Source organism: Gallinula chloropus (assembly GCF_964237585.1).
Source record: "Gallinula chloropus genome assembly, chromosome: 3".
NCBI classification, from domain to species: domain Eukaryota; kingdom Metazoa; phylum Chordata; class Aves; order Gruiformes; family Rallidae; genus Gallinula; species Gallinula chloropus.
This window is the reverse complement of record NC_140087.1, coordinates 94768723-94788394: the sequence shown is the minus strand read 5'-3', so window position 1 is coordinate 94788394 and position 19672 is coordinate 94768723. Positions and strand designations below refer to the sequence as shown.

The following is a 19672-nucleotide window of genomic DNA, read 5'->3' as shown; positions in this document are numbered from 1 at the left end:
TGCATATATGTGGCTTGGTTGTGAGGTTCACCTAGAGGTCAACATTGATTCAGGGCCTACTGTTCAGGCCTCAGTACTTCACCTTCAAATCACAGATATCTGCATTGTGTCACGTAGTGTACCTTAGTGTCTCTCCAGCAGTACAGAAATACCTTTGTACTGTCATGTATGTGAAAGAACTGTTCTTTCTTTCAAGCAGATCACAAGAGCTCTGCAACCTGTTTTTTTCCTGGACTAGAGGGAACAGATACGTATTTTGAAATTTTTTCTGTTTCAAGTCTCACCAAGCCACAGGAAGACCAAAAAATGGATCACATGAGATCATGGAGCAGAAACTATCTATCTATCCAAACTATAGTGAGCAAGCAATCACATCAGCAGTACTTGGAATACAGTGCTTTATGCAGCACGCATAAAAAAAAGCACTATGGCACACTTGAAAGGATCAGTATGCACTGTTAAAATACGATCTCCTTTAATACATGAAGGGAGAGTTCCAAAAAGCGTAGCAAAATCTGGAAATTTAGGTTAAACACAGTTTAGAATGTCAATGATATAATAAAAAGAACACTTACAAATGCTTTAGCTGTAACATTGCTGAAAGGCAAATCAAAGCAGCTCTATCCAGAAAATGGGAACCAGGCTATAAAGACTATCAGAACTTTTATCTTCTGTATTTTCCTTGTAGAAATACAGATTCTTCCAAACTTGGAACTTTAGAATTATAACACAAAGCCAAATCTAAAAATAAACGGTAATGAAATGTGCATTCATTATGTGTTATAAGTATACCATTATTCTGGTGAACCCGCAGCTCATTGTCTTTAGGAGACCCAGTAAATTGTGACACAGAGCTTCAGTAAAATCACAGAACTAATAACTGCTGTTAGCAACATCAGTCACTAAGAAAACAACAAATAACTATTGCAACTATCAAAAGAGCATTGAAACGGTTTCTTCTTTAATGTGATTATTAATCCTAGAGATTTCTTTGGAAAATTAGATTTTCTGGTTATTGTTGATTCTGAAAATTACACTAGCAATGGTTTATATCACTTTTGATAAGAGGGGCTGCTGAACAGGAAGGTGTTTGAATGTTCTAAATTATCCAGTACTTTACCCATTCTTTGTGAAGATTACAGCATGAAAAACTAACAGTATATTCACATATCTAATTATCAACATATCTGTAACAATGAACATGCATTAGAGATTATCATGGACATTGAACATCAGATCTTGTTTAAATGTATGAATATTGATATGACAAAGTTTATATCTGTCCCTCATTAGCTCTGTTCCTTTCACTGTTTCAATTCCAGGAGGAAAACACACACAAAATATCCTGTCTTGAACCATTTGGTATTTCTTTACCATCAACTGACAGCAATGAGCTTCAGGGTTACGATGGGTATTACTGAAATGTTCAACTTACCTTAGGAAAAAAGGACATAATAAAAACAGTGCTCAAAACTGAGAGCATCAACTTTCATTATTATGTTCAAGTATGATGGAGGAAATGCAACAAAATTATTGGCCAGAAATGCACCTTAACCACTGGAAATACTAAAACCAACTTTCATTCTACCATTGGGCTATACAGGGTCTCATTGGGACTGACAAAGCTTGTCTCATATCAGAATTACCAATGACAACAGAGAAGTGGTTTCAGAAGTACTTCTTTTTTTACTCATGTTCATAAAAAAATATTCATATTTCTTATACAATAGTGAAAAGTTAAATGTGCATGTCCTTGTGGAAAATGATTAATTGCTTTTAGTAGTTATGAGACAGTTATGCCTGTAGGCAAAAAAAATAACTGCTAAACAAGAAACAATATCTATTTCCAATAGAAATGTCTAGGAACTTCAACTGCTGTGAAGTCACCAGTCACAGGCTTGTTGTCACAAGCCTGAATGAAGGAGCTCACAACAGTTTTTGTTTACATATAATACATGTATATATAAGATAAATAAATCTATTCCTAGGATACTATAATTGTGATAATAAAACCACCGATTGGTAGAATTTCATTCTTGTGCCATTTTTCAAATTATATATTGTTATATTAAAAGTCTTTAAAGGACACAGGATTTGCCATAATACCTTCTTTTAGGGTGAGTTAGTTCATCCTACAAAAGTTAATGCAATCCAAAAAAAACCTACTGTGAAGGTTACTGTGATTTTTGTGTGCTACCTGGTTTTGCTTTTTTATGCTAAGTTGAACCGGCTTATAAATATAAATAACCTCTAGCAGCATTGCTAGTACAAATGAAGTAGGTTACATTCTTAAAGCAGATAATAATATAGAATAATAGTTTCTATGATTCTTAAAACAGATAATAATGAAGACAAAAGTCAGAGCTATCCTTGTTTCTTTATAGGAAATGCAGTCATCTGCAGCAACTCTTATTCTACAAAGTAAAAAGTTTAAATTCTGGTGGATGATACCTTGAGGAAGGGAGGTTAAATTATACCCTCTTTTATTTTTTTTTCAGGACACTGAAGGGCAAACAAGAATTTACTATGTCAATTTCAAACTCAAGTTCAGAGCATCTTTTCGAGTTAAAAGTCAGCATTTGCCCCCAGACAGAATTTAATTTAACAGAATTCAAGATTTGACATAGAATTTGATTACATAAAATTAACAACAAAATCTAATTTTTCAAATTCCTTGTTCAACAGGAGATTGGAAGCTGCACTATAGTAACATGACCTAAGAAAGAGAAATTTGTTTAAAATTCAAATAACTTTGCCACTGTTTGCACCGCTATTATTCATGGTACTACAGACATTTATGAAATGTATTCTTTGTGTCATTAAGGTTCCCAACATCAGAACTTTGAATTTTCAAGTGGATTGAAGTTGCAGTAACTGCAACAGAAAGAAAGGATTATGAATGGGGAAAAGGATTGTGAGAAACAAATTTCGGTTTGCTAGCCTGTTTTTTTAATCTGTGCAGACTGTTCTTCATTTAAACATTGATCTCTACATTTCAATGGAGGTAGGTAACACAGACAAGATGCCAAACTTGATCTGAATGGAAAAACGTTCTAGTGAGCAATAACAGTGTGAGCACTGTACAGTTTTGTTTTTGTTTTTTTTTTTTTCAATTTTGCCATAAATCCACATAGCTATACAGAAAAACTCACACTAGATACCTAAGTTGAACATAGGTAATTTTAGATGGACTGAATGAGACTCATTAGAATTTTTCTTAAATAACAACTAATCAACAGCCTCACAGTTTTTTCAGTATCTTTATCTTTGAAATATGGTAAATATACTTTGCCTTTCATATGTTGCCTCTGTGGTTTCAGGTAGGTCACAGTATTTCATCTGTGACTCGGGAATCCAGCTCAGCATGATGATCAGTACTGATCACCACAACTGTGAGAAGAGGTCTGGATGCCTGCCACTTCCGTTCCCATTGAAAAATTTAAATGGATATGAATGTATTTGAAAGAGACTAAAGAAAACATCACACCTAGCAACAGAAGTGATTAAACCTTCTTTAATGCATTGTTTCCCATCAGTGCAGGTACTCAAATGACATTTATTACAGTTCCCTAACTTGCAAGTAAGAAAACACAGCAGATAATAACTTCTGTAGTGATGTATCTCTCTTATTTGAGATAAAAGTAGAATGACATACTGTGAACAGAAAGATGAAAGTATTCTGACTCCATATACTACAAACTGCTGTGTGGTGAGCCACTTTGGAATAAGCCATCCAAACTCAGTTAATGATTGAAATTCAATTACTTACAAGAATGAATCTATTCAGAAAGAAATTATTAAAAATAAAATAATAGTTGAATTCTTAAATATCACGTTGTTCTAGGGAAGATAAAAAAATCGTGACCAAAACACATGGCACTTCTGCCCTCTCCATAATGCAGTCGTCATAAAGAGCTCAGTGAATTATTTATGTTGAGGATAAGTCTATTAAAAAGGAGGGTGAGAGACTCAGTATGTACTTCATGGAACTAGTAAGACAGTAGTCTGCACGTATCTACATAGAAATACCATTTAGTATGTGCAGTCTACTAGGCTTTGCTCATTGTTGTGGAGACAAAAATCAACAAATGTAATAGGATCTACAGTTCTTCCATCATAGAATGAAGCAATTGATCTGGTCATGAGCCAATTGCAAAAACTGTTGCCTGACATTTTGGGCTAGAATCAATAGTTATCAGCTACCTAGGTATCTGCTGGAAGGACAATATGGCAGGATTCAATCCATTTCAAGATTTCAAGAGTGCATTGACAATCTCAAGGCACAGGTGATTAAAAAGCTCATAAATACAAGTGCTCTGCTGGACCTGACACAAACAAGGAAGAATTGGATGGAAGCATGGAAATCAGCAGCCTTGGCTGCAGTGACCGTGAGATGGTATAATGCATGATCCTAAGAGAAAGGAACAAAGCAAAACTCAGGACCAGAACCCTGGATGTCAGAGAACAGACTCTGGTCTCTTCAGGTATCTGCTTGGTAGAAGTAGATATATGTCCAGGGAGAGAAGAGCTGTCTGGGAGACCTAGTTGATATTCAAATATCACTTCCTACTAGCTCAAGAAAGCTCTGTTCCAACAAGTACGAAATCAAGCAAGTGCAGCAGTAGGCCTGCAGGGATGATCAGGGACCTTCCAATTGAACTCAGACAGAAAAAGGAGTATATAAGGCATGGAAGCACAGGGAGGTGATCCAAGAGGAGTACAGAGTTGCTGACCGATTTTGCAGGGATAGGCATGGTCCTATATGCTCTATGTAGCCCTTCTGAGTAGGGATGTTGGACAGGATGATCTCAAGAGGTCCCCTGCAGCCTAAACAATCATGTGATACTGTGTTCTATATTCTTGAGATAATCCTGTAAGGTCAACGTATCTGAGAAGACCTAGGCTAAGCCAGAGAATGAAGGGTATAGATATTCAAACATCTGCTCTTCAAGTCAGTAGCTAATGAGCTTGAATGTCCATAGCAGTTGGTTTGTTGGCTTTGATGAAACACTGATGAAATACTGAATACTATTGCTGAATGAAGGCAAACAAATTGTTTCAGAAAGTAACATATGTTTCTAAACACACTGAATGTTCTGCTCACAAAATCTGAAATTGAAAGGAAAACAAAAAGCATTTTTTCCTATACTCTTTATGAGAGTATTTTTAAAATTTATTTCAGCTACCAGGCCACACAGAATAATTTAACTGATTGATTCCAGTATTTCATCAAATGGTCAATTTTTATTGCATATGCAAGAATTTATACACACTAGTTTGAAGTAATACATGTATTATGGGATTATTTTTGAGACTGAATAACAGATGAAGTGATTTACCCACCCAAGTGTAACAGCTGGATTGATGGAATTACTCTTGCAGCTCAGAAGGCCAATGCTATCCTGGGCTCCATCAGAAGAGGGGTGGCCAGCAGGGACAGGGAGGTGATTGTCCCTCTCTACTCTGCCCTCGTGAGGCCCCATCTGGAGTACTGTGTCCAGGTCTGGGGCCCCCAATACAAGAAGGATGTGGAACTGTTGGAGAGGGTTCAGAGGAGGCCACCGAGATGATCAGAGGGCTGGAGCACCTCCCCTATAAAGAGAGGCTGAGGGAGCTGGGCTTGTTCAGCCTGGAGAAGAGAAGGCTGCGGGGGGGACCTCATTGCAGCTTTCCAGTCCCTGAAGGGAGCAGAGAAACGGGAAAGGAATCAACTTTTTAAAAGGGCAGATAATGGCAGGACAAGGGGGAATGGATTAAAGCTAAAGGAGGGAAGGGTTAGATTAGATATTAGGGTGAAGTTCTTTACAGAGAGGGTGGTGAGGCGCTGGAACAGGTTGCCCAGAGAGGTGTCAGATGCCCCATGCCTGAAGGTGTTCAAGGCCAGCTTGGATGGGGCCCTGCCTGTGGCAGGGGGTTGGAACTCTATGGTCCTTGGGGTCCTGTCCAATCCATACTATTCTATGATTCTGTGGAACTGCCATAAAGATTTTCAGAGAACAAACATTACATTGGCACATAATGCACAATCCTTCCTACTTTACAGTGACAAATGTGATGATTATTTTATGAAATAGATATACATTACAAACTTAACTGAGTTCACTACTGTGTTTACAAGGCCTGATAAATCATCATCAACTCTACATAATTTCAGTAGAAAATCAGCGCTATGACAGACATTTTTAGGTTTTGTCCCACTAAGACTTATGCTGAGTTATAATGATTTTCCATTTTTATAGAAAAAACAGTAAATATAAATATATATAGTTGTATATAGAGTCCTTCAAAAAGTTATTCCAAATTTCATTCAAGGTTTATTAAATCTAGTGTTGTGTTTTATGCAACACAACATCCCTGTGCATATGATTCATCTACGTATTGACTTAAAATTAAAATACACAGTATGTGAGAGATTTCATTTCAAAACTACATCTACATCAGTTTTTTTACCACTTTATGAATTCATATGATAGAATAACAATTCTTAAATCCCTCTCAGACTGCTTTCATTCTTAACTTTCAAAGAATTTTGGAAAGAAGTGTGATAAGATGATGGCAACACTTGACTCAAGTTATCTACCAGAATATGTTTCCATTTCTCATTCATCACCTAACTGACTATATCAGAACTCAGTTTTGCAAGTTTGAAGTTTAGGAGTATCTGAAGACAACAGAATGCCTTCCATACATCACATATATAGGCTGTACTATATACTTGCTGAGATACAAAGCCAGTGACCTTTACAAATTGGTGCTCACTTGTTTCTAATTTGTCACATAAAAAATTTTCTGCATTCCTAGGTAACTGGTAACATTGGAAATCACAGCAAAGCATCAGAGAATCAACAATTTTTTCTTTTATTGATTTAAAGTAATTTTCAGTAATACTTGCACACTATGCAGAGCACCTGACACCTATAAATACTAATAAAATGATGACTTAACAGTATGTAATATTAAAACATGTACGTCTCTGTAATTATGATATGAAATAGATAAACCTCTTGACTCAAAATGAGTCAACAGATTATATGGATGGTGATTTAGATCTTCTTTTTAAAACACAGTTTCATAATGCACATGCAATAAAAGACAAGATCAGTTCAAACATCTGTCCCTTCTTTGGAAAAGAAGGAAGCAGAAGTGTAGGTACAACATGACACATAGTTTGCACTCAGTACATTATGTCTCGTGGAAGTTTCCGTGTGCAGGTACAAAAACATGTTTAGGACTTCCAAAGTTCATAATGAGCCATATGCTTTTGAAGCATGAAGATGAAATAATAAACTTCTGTGCAGCTCCACAGTCTAGGGTAGAGTTGGCTAGACCACATTAACCGGCTAGTTCATTTAACAAATAAATGCTCTTACAGACAGCTAAAGGTGCCCTTCTTAGCCATGACTAAATGCTCTCACCCATACCACTAATTAAAGCATGACATAAAACTGGATATAATTACATTTGGTAAGATAAATAAAATATTAATGAACACAATACAACAATAAAGCTCTGTGGTGATGGTACTATGGTCATTAAATTCAGGAGAAAAAATCTGGCAATTCTGCTGGTAAGCAAGTTGGAAGAGTCACACTATCCTATAGAGGTAAGATTTTAAATAATGCTTGCCTAGAATCTACTAAACAGAAAAGAATCAGGTGTCCCCCATCACTGTCCATAACGGACAATACAAACTTTATAAAGAAATATAATAAAACAACTATTTCTTAGAGAAGGGAAGTGTTAAGATGGCTAAAAAAGCTGTAGTTCCTCTCTAAAAGATCCATCTCATTGTCCACAAAAATCAAAATGGTGACTTGATTATCTCTATCTCTTGCTTGTTAAAGTTACTTTCCTTCAACCAATGAATTGAAGAAACACCATCTGGTCCCAGTGACAGTGTTGTCACTTTCATCACAAATAATGTACAACAAATTTTGCACGAGGAAAACATATTTCAGAACCCACACATGAAATAAAATGTATTTGAAGTAATTTTCTTAAAATAATTTAGAGAATAAATCTATAATAGCAAACCAAACTACATCTCAAGTATGTTCTCACAGCTTTAACTGAAAAGATCAATACAATCTCAATTAGGAAATCACAAAAATGAAACACAAACAAACGCACATTTTCAAAGTGAGCAATCAGATAATTCTAAAATAAAAAGAAATGGATAACAATGAATAAAACTGGATTGAAAAATGTCTGCAGATTATTTAGCCAAAGCAAAAAATTAAGTAATCATAGTTTTATTTTTTGATTGTTTTGGGTTTTTTTTTCTGTAAAGCTGTCATTTCACAAGGGCTGTAAAGACAATAAATGAACATTTAAAACTCATTTGATCTTCATCAGGTTTGAAATAAATGACCATATCTAAGGAAACTAATAATCTAGGTAAGAGAAAGAAATAGCTGTAAACTATGGGGATATTGTAGCCTCCTCTGTATGATGGATTTAGAAATAAAAAGTTTACAATCTGATTCTATAGATGTTATTGGTCATGTTAATTATGCTGTTTATTCACTGGAGCCTTAGTTGCATCCAGAACCAGAATATCCATCAAATATGATCATATGGCCTTATTCAAAGTCAAATTTAACAGAAATATTGTCTCCCAATTGGATCATTTAAAAACAGCAACGAAAATCCTTATTCTGGTCTTTGCCTCTTTTCCTGCATTACAGGGGGAAAACATTAATGTTGCAGGTAAAACAGACAGATAGTTATCTGTAGAGTTATCTATCTTCAACAGCCACTAAGAGAACACAAATCAACAGTTTTGTCATGGATTCGGATTTTACATCCTATGATACAGGATCCTGGGGGGCTGCAAATGCCTTGTCAAGTTTGCTTTTTCCTTTGGCAGAGGTTAAGGATGATTGCTGAAGGATTACAATTTTATTGCTGCTTGGTGAAGGATATACTGCTCTCTCTACATTTTGGAAGGACTCACAAGAATAATCACTAGTCATTTTGAAGGCCAAGCCCATAAACTCAGATGCATGTAAATCCTCACCAGTCACAGTCTACAATCACACCTTGCAAGTTATTTAGTATGCCACTATTTTAAAGGTAGCAGTATAAATTCCAGTAAACAAAGGTAATGTGTAAATTGAACTGTCATTACTTTTTAGTATAACAACATGGAGAATGAAGCCATAAATATACAGGTGTTAATTTTAAGGTAAAAAAGAGGGAAACAAATTTATTTTTCAGTTTAAAATTGAACTCTATAACTAGAATCAATTTTTAAATGCCACTTGGCTGTATTTATTGTTAAATTATTTTTAAGCTTTGAAATCTGTACAGCATTTTAATGTCTTAATCTTACAAAGCAGAGAAAATGCTACCACAGCTAATACACTGCAGAAAATTAGCTGACCAGTGTCTCACAAAAAGTAGCCTCTGAGATTAAAAAACAAACTTAGAACTTAGTATTGAGATGTATACTTCTGTCTAGTATCTTCTAAGAGAAAAAAAAATCTTTATCTGCTGATTTACAGGGAGGAAGGGGTAGAATTTCCTTTGTAAACATTCACAATTCGTACAGAAATTCTAAAAGAGATTTAATACACTGTAAGATAACAAGTAACTCAATTTGAATGTATGCTATGTGGCTTTGCTTAATAGTAGTCATTAATACTAATACAGAACAAAAGGAAAAAACCCTGTTTTAAATCAAGCATAAGAGTATTAATGCACAGACCTGTCACTGAGAAGAAATATAAAATGGAAATGAAAGTTTCTGAAATGGCAGATCCTTTCATCCTTCCATATATTGAATAGAGGTTTTATATTTACATTCTAACAAGTTCATTTTCAAAATAATAGGGTAAAGTTCCTGGGATGAGCAAAAAAAATCTAACCAACAAAGTCTAAACAGTCTTTTCTCCCCAAACCAATGTACTCTGTATGCTGAGATCATCAAACCACCTGAGCAGGATTTCAGAATTTCAGAACATTCACGTCATACAGAAAAATTTGGAAGGCAAATACAAAAATTCTTCAGATTAGGCTTTCATTTTATATTTTTGGTGGTAAAAACTAATTCTGAGATGGGAAAGTTTCAGGGAAACTTTTGCAATTTCCTTCATATACCAATCCTCTAATAACAAAAAATGTCCTGGCTAAAACTACCTTTAATTTAATAACTTGCACAGTAACTTCCCTGACATCACAAATGGTTCTAAGTTCATGTGCAGTAATTAGCTCTGATACTTTAATTATGCAATAAATAAATTAATATCTTAATTGCAGTAACCTGCAATTTTATGTGGGTGTCTGAATTATTTCTGAAGTATTTTTAAAGTAAACATTAAATACTTCACCATTATTTTCATGTCACTAATATAAATTTAACACATCTATATTATTTCATTCTTACCTCTTTCCTAACTTGCACATAGGAAATTCCATGAGTAGAAAAGAATGAATCCAGTACCAAGAGCCGATACCATTCCATTATCTAAAATTCTAAATTAACCATTCTGTGAACTATTGTGTACTTCTGACAGTACACCTGCATCTGTAAATATGGCAGCTTACTGCATTGTGGTATGTTAGCAAGCTTATTTTTAATTTTTTATCTTAAAATTAAACAATGAATCCTATATTTAGCACTAGGATTCTGATGACAAATCTAATTTATACAACATGTAAATTAATAAGAATAAATTAGGAGCTACATATTTTTTTCTCCTACTTTATGTTCAGATTGTTTCAATTCTCAAAATATATCTGTCAAAGTGTCTGGAGTTTGAGTGCTTCATAAATTCTCCAACTGAACTGTGTGAAGTAAAATGCGTTTTCAATCAAGGATACTACCTCATGAAAGAAGTTTCTGAATATGTGTACAACTTTGCTTTCCAGTATGACTTGTTTTCTTGTTGTCAAAAAAAATTGAAGTCATACTGTACTGGTCAATATATAACTCCTTAGTCTAACATGGTGGCAAGTTCTTACCTTATTGTGATAGGGATGAGAGTACCCTTGCTAATGGATTGATTGACGGATACAGTCAGAATGTTCTGAGAGTTTCCACAGCTGAATCGAACCGTTGGTCTTCCCTCCACAAGGTACAAGTGAAGAAACTGTTCTCCAAAATTCCTTTCACTAGCTGTGAAAACAAAAATGGAGATAGTCACACCGCTGAAAGCACAGGATCCGCCAAAAATATTCCACACTACTTGAATGTCACTGCCAGTCATAATGCCTGTGTGATACTGAGAAATCTTCTATCCATATACAGGGCTCTGACTGATTGTGAGAATAAAATTAGACTCTATCAACAGCAGGCAACAGGTCAATGTAAAAGAAAATAATAAAAAGACAAAATTACTTTTATAAGACTGTAGTTGCATAAACCCTACAGAGATTTTTACATTAGTCTAAGGTGAACTTTTCTCTGTGCTGGCAGTATCATTAGGGTGAACAAAGGTGACAATAAAGCCAATCACAAAAATACTACAGTAACATGATTTGCTATTTTGTTCAGCTTTTCAACCATACTATAAAAGAAAAACTTATAAGAGAACATCTCCTTTATATTATAATCTCTGTAAACATGAACAACTCACCTTTCCCAATTAAAGACACATTTCAGACTTGATGAGTGTAACTATAACGTATCAGACATCCTGTGTTGCTTGCACAGTTCAAACCAAGAGTAATAATCTCATTCCTTGTTCACTTGCACCAAATAGTATATTGTAAATATGACAGATGGCACATGGTTCATCTATAAAATAACTGATATCTACAACTGCAAAGTATTTTGGATTTCATTGTAGCAACTTCTGGTAGAACCTCAGACACAGTTCCCGTTTCTCCTTTAAGACAAACTGTTAAAATGTTATTCTGATTTTTACACTTTATTTTTGTATATTTAGCTGAAGTAAAAAAGACTTAATATCTAGGTTATGAAATTTAATTTTCTGCATGTATTGTTCAGCAGTATTTGAGCATAAGATTACTATGTTCTTCTTAAATCCTAGAATCATAATATTTGGAAACCCGGAACGTTGCATTCCAGAATCATATCTGTATGCAATTCTTTAGCTTCTCAGGATCACATCTCCTACCTGTTGTCTGTAGCTGAGTTGAAAAAAACCCACACAACACATACACCATACAAATAAGCTTTTTACAAGGGCATTTGGTAGGACAGAGCATTTGCTTATCAGATATACAGCGTTGTCAAATGGGATGATAAGGAAAAGGGGGAAACCAAAATGGGCAGAGGCACAAACCTGACTAACAACTGTTTGGTTACACTAACTGTTATGGGCACGCAGATGTGGGAATGCTTATTTCAGTAAGATTATCTGATTGAGGACCTGTAAAAATGGGATGGTAAGGAAAAGGGGAAGGCAAAAAACAAAACTTAGATTTGACAAACAGTAACGAAAACAATGACAAGAAACTGATCCTAACAGTCACACTAATGATGTGAAGAAACATATCAAGAAACTCCTGGTGTCACTTAGATTGCCAACCTGGCCTTCAGAACTGAGATGGGTGCCAATCTGGGGGTCCTGGGGGAAGACTGTACTGGTGGAACTATGCAAACCAATACAGCAAGGTGTACCAAAAGAGTACTGGGGAGGAGCAGAAGGAACAGACTGCAATTGGCTGTGGCAGATACACTTGCCCTGAGAAAGCCCATGGAACCTTCTCTACACTGTTAAAGGCAGCACCTTGCCTGTGTGGCCAGCTATGTCGTGTTGTCTGTGTGTCTGCAAGGGTGCACAGATCTATGTGTCTCTGGGAGAGGTGCTTAATCTCACATGGTTTAACCTGCAAACAGGAATGCAGCAGCCATGTCCATCACCCTGGGATGGAGACCTCAGCTCTCTGGGCTGTGTTCCAGTGGCTGGGCAGGAGGGACTCCCAAGCCTGGAGCTGCTGGAGGTGGCCACTGGTTAGAAAATCCCTTAATGTTTTTACCTAGAAAGAACGTGGTTGTAGCTGGGACAGCTCCTTGCTAGAAAACCTGCTAATCTGTAAAGGAAAACTTCAATTTGGAGGACAAAACAGAAAGAAAAAAATAATTTCTTTTAGCAGAGAGAGGCAACAGATGCTCACAACTTCCTGATCATTTGGTTTTGTACAGCTTGTAGCAGAAACAGCTCTCGATGTGAACTCCCTCATTTCTAGTCAACACAAGGTTGCTTCAGTTCATTACAAATCCTGATAACCTACTGAATGTCTTTTGTTCTTGGATATATTTTATATTCTGAATACCTAATTACTCCAAAGCTGCTTTTAATTTGACTGGATTTTATGCCTTTGGCTTTTAGTTTAGTACAATAGTTTGAAATTTCTCTTTCAAACGTATTACACTATCACTGTTAAAAACCTCACTGCTTTTTAACCCCAGCATAAAAAATAAATGCACATCTTGCATCACCTGTTTGCTTATGTTCTTCACCTGTCCCTGAAGATGCTGTTCCAGGCATTCTGAAATTCTACCAATAAGTAAAGCTGTAAGTTACATTGAATTCAGAGCGCATGAAGTGTGGGTGGCTTGTGAATGTATATACTGATAGCACCATGTCTTGAAGAAGTGAAGCTATATATGAATTGTTTATTTCCCTTTTCCCAGTGACTCCATCTGTCCATTCACATTGCCCACTAGTGAAGACTTGAAAGAAGGTCCTCATTATTGCAGCTAGATTAAAAATTTTAGGATAAATCCCTCAAAGGTAGCATTAGTCCTTGAAACTTCAGTGAGTGTTACTGCTTGAACTTTAGTTTAGGGACCACTTGTAAGTCACACCTATCTACTAGGTTGTATGAGATCCTTTGAAAAGACAGCTTTTTAAATCTTTCTACAGTGAGCATGAGAAGGCAGAGAGTCTGTCTGAAGATGGGCTTTATTCTGGCAATGTAAAAGACCATGTATGATATGTTGGGAAGTTGCCTTCACAGGAAAAACCCAAGCCTTAAGCAAAACAGACACATTCTGGGAACAGACAGAGATCAGGAAACATCTGAGTAAAAAGTCTTGCTGGATATTAGAGGTAATTTATCTTGATCTTAGCAGAGATTACGTGAGGACATCTAGTCAAAGAAACCAGACCTCAGCAACTAATTTTTCACAGGAAACTGCAAGCTAGAAGGCTGGTTTTGTACATCAATATGATGGCAAGCAAGTGGATACTGGGTAAGAGACTTATATTCCCATTAAGCTATAGGATGAAGCTTTATTAGGCGTAAGAAGGACATTGAGGTCCATGAGCAAGTACAGAGAAGGGCAACCAGGCTGGTGAAGAGGCTGGAGGGAAAATCCTATGAGGAGCGGCCGAGGGAGCTGGGGCTGTTTAGCTTGGAGAAGAGGAAGCTGAGGGGAGACCTTATCACCACCTACAACTACCTGAAGGGAGGTTGCAGACAGGTGGGCGATGGTCTCTTCAGCCAGGTGACAGGAGATAGAACAAGGGGAAATGGCATGAAGCTGTGCCAGGGCAGGTTTAGATTGGATATTAGAAAAAAAATTTTTTACTTAAAGAGTTGTCATGGCCTGGAACAGGCTGCCCAGGGAGGTGGTTGAGTCACCTTCCCTGGATGTGTCTAAAAACAGGGTAGAAGAGGTACTTAGGGACATGGTTTAGCACAGGATGGGATTGGTTGGACTTGATCTTTAAAGGTCTTTTCCAACTTTGTGATTCTGTGATAGGCAAAACCGTATTTGGACTCAGAGGAAGGATACTGTGAAATGCTCTGCTTGAGAATACCAGCTGACATACCACACCAATAGACTGAACTGCCCAAAAGGACCACCTTTAATTTTAGGAGGGTAAGTAGAATATGGGTAGATACAGGGAACAAAGCTTCTGAGAGCACAGGAAAATAATTTATGAGCACAACTTATGAAAAAGGAGCTGGTGTCCTTAAGGAATGCCATCAACATGGGCTGTGATATCTGAAATCCAATTGTCAGAAGTTATAGACTACCATATATAGTAGAAGTTAAACAATCTGTCCTTGAAGGGATTCTGAACAGCATTATGCTGACTCTGTTAAAAGTGAAGATGATGAAGTAAAACTTTATAACTGTATCAGTTTTTTATGACCGTTTGCAATTTATTTTGCTTTGTGGCTAAATATCACAATTTGCTTTGACATGCTGATGAAATTAAATCACGTGAAAAAGTAAAATCAATAAGGAATAGAGTAAAAAAAAATGTGAGAATGTATACTGTATTCCACAAAGAAATATTTCTCAAATGATGGCTAAACTTTATTGTCACTAACATAATAATTGTGTGTATTTTCAAACTCTTTCTCATGGCATATTTAAAGAGAAATCTCCACACATTCTGCCAATAAGATAAGATAAAGATCAGGTAACTGCAAAAAGTCCAGACATTTGTAGCCCATAGATTGTTACTGTTGGTATGCTTCTTAAATACATACTGGGAATAACTAGGGGAAACATCATTATTAAGAAGGCAAGTAAATTTGTATTAAAACAGACGATGAATTACAATACATTAAAAATGATGTGTACACCAGTTCTTCTTGGCTTAGTTTCTTTGTCTCTGACATATAGGGTAATTTTCTATAAATCACTTCCATCCTATCTCTTTCCCCATGTTTTAAGAGCCAATCTATTTCTGGCAGCCTCTACAAGCAACAGATAGCCTTTAGTATTTGTTACTGTCGAACAACCATCAATAAAATCCTTGCTAATAAAGGCATTAGATCTAAAAATGCTTTTCAATAGCAATTTGGTGAGAGTTAACAAAGTGACAAGCTCAGCAGACTTACTGATTCTCAAATTATGTGTATCAGCAGATAAATAGACATATACATATTTTATTTTTCTTGTATATATATATATTTATATTAACTGCTAAAAGGTATCACAATAATGCATCTGTATGTTTAAATGTTTACTTCTCTTTAAGACACATGAATACAAACAAGTTAAGTTTATGATTTAAATATTCTTCCTATGCATAGTTTCTGATTCAAATCCATTTGTATATCAAAAGCATCTTGTCTGAGTATAATTAAATGTTTACTAACTATGCCAGAGAAATACATGTAACCTCATCACCAGCTGGTATAGTTTAGTGTTTGTAAAATGAATGATCTGAATGTGGATTAATTAAAAAAAAATCATGTAAAATGTACCTGAAAACTTTATATGATTCTATGAAGCAAGCAGATCACTGTTTTTCTTCTTGTTTTGAAAAATGCTTTTGACAAGACAGAGGATTTTTGCTTTATGAATGCATCTTGCATTCATAAGTAAGTAAAACTTACTGCAACCTTAATTATGGAGCTATTGCTTACACTGGGATATGAACAGAATATGAAAATGCCAGGTACATTAACCCTTTCTTTATAATTCTGTAGTTCTTGTACCCAGTGAGTGCATTAGCCTCAAAATGACTTTCTGTTGACAGTTCATTTCTCAGCTCAAAAAAAAAAAAGCTGCAGCAGAAGCAGTGGTTGAACTACTATTAAAAGGATCACACCTGACAACAACAGCTTCTCTTCTGAAGTCATTAGAAGGGAAAACAAAAGACAGAGCAAGAAGCAAAAAACAAGGCTGAAGGTACAATAGAGGGAGCATATGAATTTATGAAGGATATTATGTTAATCTGACAGGACTACAGAAGAGCTTGGTGCCTGCACACAGAAGTAATAAATTACAAAATTCAGGATAATCCGTATATGCACAAATTATTCATTCACAAAACACTAGAGAGATTTGTATTTTACAAATGTATATAACACTGCATTTTATATTTATGTAAAACTAAATATTAATGTGGACAATCATAGCAAACATTTATATTATTTGAAAAGGAACCAAATTACCAGAGAGACATAGAACAAAAAAAGGAGGAAAAATAAGGGAAAAAAACTGGTGCTACAGAAAGTGGAAAAGACCTGGGGGGGAGACTAAGTAGAAATGTAAAGTTAAGATGTAACTAATGTTAAATACGGTAGCAGAGTTCTGTAAGATATGCAGCTCTGCAGTACTTTCTGTGTCTGTGTTCAACAACCAGGAAAACATCCAATGCTCACGAAAAGAGAAGTCAGATTTTAAGGGGAATGCAAGTATGATGTGCTACTGGGAATGAATGAAGAAAAAGAAAGTTAAATGACTGCTAGACATCATGTAAAAATTATCCTGAATTCCTGGAGCTGGCCTAGCTTAGGGTGAAAACTGAACTCATAGCACTGCATCCTGACCCTCCCTTCTTCCCTCTCTCTGGGTGCAGGAAGGTACAAGGAAGCTGTAACAAAGTACATGGAGGTCTCAGATATGGATAACTGGAATGGAAACAAATGCATAGTTTTCCACTAACACCATCCTATCTTTCCAGAAAGTGCAAAGATAATGTTCTAAAGAATGTGGAGTGCTTAAATATAGCTGTAACAAAATCCCTATAAACACCTCAGGAATACTGTGTTAACGTTCTTCCACAGAAGGTAGGAACTGATAGCTGAACAGATGTTAGGTGAGATGCAGGTTGAGTATGTTATCTAGAAAAGAATGTACCTTCTATTATGAGACTAAGAATTCAAGTCAGATAATCAAAATCAGAGAAAATGTTTCAACTGTCTGAAATTCCAGTGCATCATTTTTATTTTAATCTTTGTTGGTAGAATCTGGGAAGTGAAACTGGAATGCAAAAATTTCTTCCTATTTCTCTGGAAGTTACCATGAAGGCATGTCAGCAAGAAATAAATAAACCTCAGAAATAAAAAACCTCAGAAAATGGACATCCATAGAGGTAGGTTTTTAAAGGTACATGCATATTGTATCAAAAACATGCAAGAGGAACTGGAACTGGTGAAAAGGTAACGAAAAACGAATCTCTGCATGTGCCAAAAATTAGTCTCTTATTTAAGAACACAGAAGACATTCATGCAGGGAAAGTACCAGAGTTCAGATTAAAGACAAATGTAAATTCAAGATAAAATTGAAGGGTAATATTTCTATGCAATTGGAATAATTGAAATTCTAATTATACTATGATAGTGAACAATAAAAAATATTATTTGTATGTATTTATATATCAGAGTGTTTGAATGGTTTAATTATTTTACAAGCTGAAAATTACTCTTTTTTAATTTCTGTCATTTAACCTCATGGTTACCATATACCTGGATGTGTATCACATTACAAATTAAACCACAGGTGAAGATCAACACTCTCTTACAGGAGTAACCTAAAAACTTTACACTTCTTTGATCAGATTTGTATGTCTTAGGTAATTGGTCTACAGAGTTTCTGTTACCAGCAGTTACAAACAGATTTTTTGAGGGAAGAATTAATTTGTGTCATTTTAGAAGTCTCTGTTCAGACAAGACAAAACATGCTCCACAATCTTCCCCAATGTGAAGGAACCTGAGAAGTCCTCAGCTGAAAGAGAAACAGAGTAGAAGAGGGTGTAAACAAGAGAAGGGTTGTCAGGATGCAGGTATAGGGAAAAAGAGAATGTGCCGTGTCTAATGTTGCTACTGAGCCCTTCTCATACCCAGGAAAATCAAGAACTTTGGTTATATATATAATCTTTAATAAGAACAATTAATTTTAAGAATCTAGAATCGTTTAGATTATATTATCTTCATATAATGCAGAGGATTTTAGCAGTAGTATTATAAATATCACTTTTTCTATTCTCTGTAATTCCTAAGAGGAAAAGGCCCTCCAAACTTGGCATTCGTGCAGACAAGAAACATGGAATTTTGCATTTATATTCTTTTGTCAACTGATTTATACTTCTGGTTCTCTTTTTCAATCAGGAGAACAAATCAATGTTTTTTAGCTGTACTGAATTTCACACACACACCCCAACCTCTGCAAAGATCCAGATATACACTTCAATTAACATCATTTACAGAAACACAGAAGTTCACTGAGAATTACACTATCTTTAGAATTACTATTAATTACCACCAGGTAACAAGTCAGCTATTTCCTCCCAATCCATAAAGATTATGTATTACTGTGACATATTCCTGGTCCTTTTAAAAAAAGATTGAAAAGGCATTTATAAATCTACACTCCAAAAGAAAGTGTACTCATTTTTCATTGCCTGAATCTCATGGTACACATTCATTTCCCTTTTCTTATTACTGTCTTCATGACATGGGCCACAGAAATCCAAAGGCTTGTTCAGACGTTGTAGAATGCTTGATTTTCCTCCTTAAATACCGACTTCTGTTCAGCTGCCACTCATCATTGGTTATATGTCATTCCATCAGAAGAGGGGTGGCCAGCAGGGTCAGGGAGGTGATTGTCCATCTCTACTCTGCCCTCGTGAGCACTCTGTGCAGATCTGGAGGCCCCAATACAAGAAAGATGTAGAACTGTTGGAGAGGGTTCAGAGGAGAACACAAAGATGATTAGAGGGCTGGAGCACCTCCCCTATAAAGAGAGGCTGAGGGAGCTGGCCTTGTTCAGCCTGAAGAAGAGAAGGCTGCAGGGGGACCTCATTGCAGCCTTCCGGTACCTGAAGGGAGCTTATAAACAGCAGGGCAATCAACTTTTTAAAAGGGTAGACAATGGCAGGACAAGGGGAATGGATTAAAGCTAAAGGAGGGAATGTTTAAATTAGATATTAGGGGGAAGTTCTTTCCAGAAAGAGTGGTGAGGTGCTGGAACAGGCTGCCCAGAGAAGTAGTGGATGCCCCGTCCCTG

At 36.0% G+C, this 19672-nt stretch overlaps 1 protein-coding gene across 1 annotated transcript in view; it reads right to left on the bottom strand.

Annotated features, from left to right (window-relative positions):
* Window positions 1-19672, bottom strand: part of EYS (eyes shut homolog) — a gene marked incomplete at both ends in the record, with an annotated part of 784773 nt that overhangs the window by 138488 nt on the left and 626613 nt on the right. The window contains one exon of the mRNA XM_084261159.1: window positions 10966-11119. Coding sequence (XP_084117285.1) covers window positions 10966-11119 — 154 coding nt within the window. The remainder of the gene's footprint in view (window positions 1-10965; window positions 11120-19672) is intronic.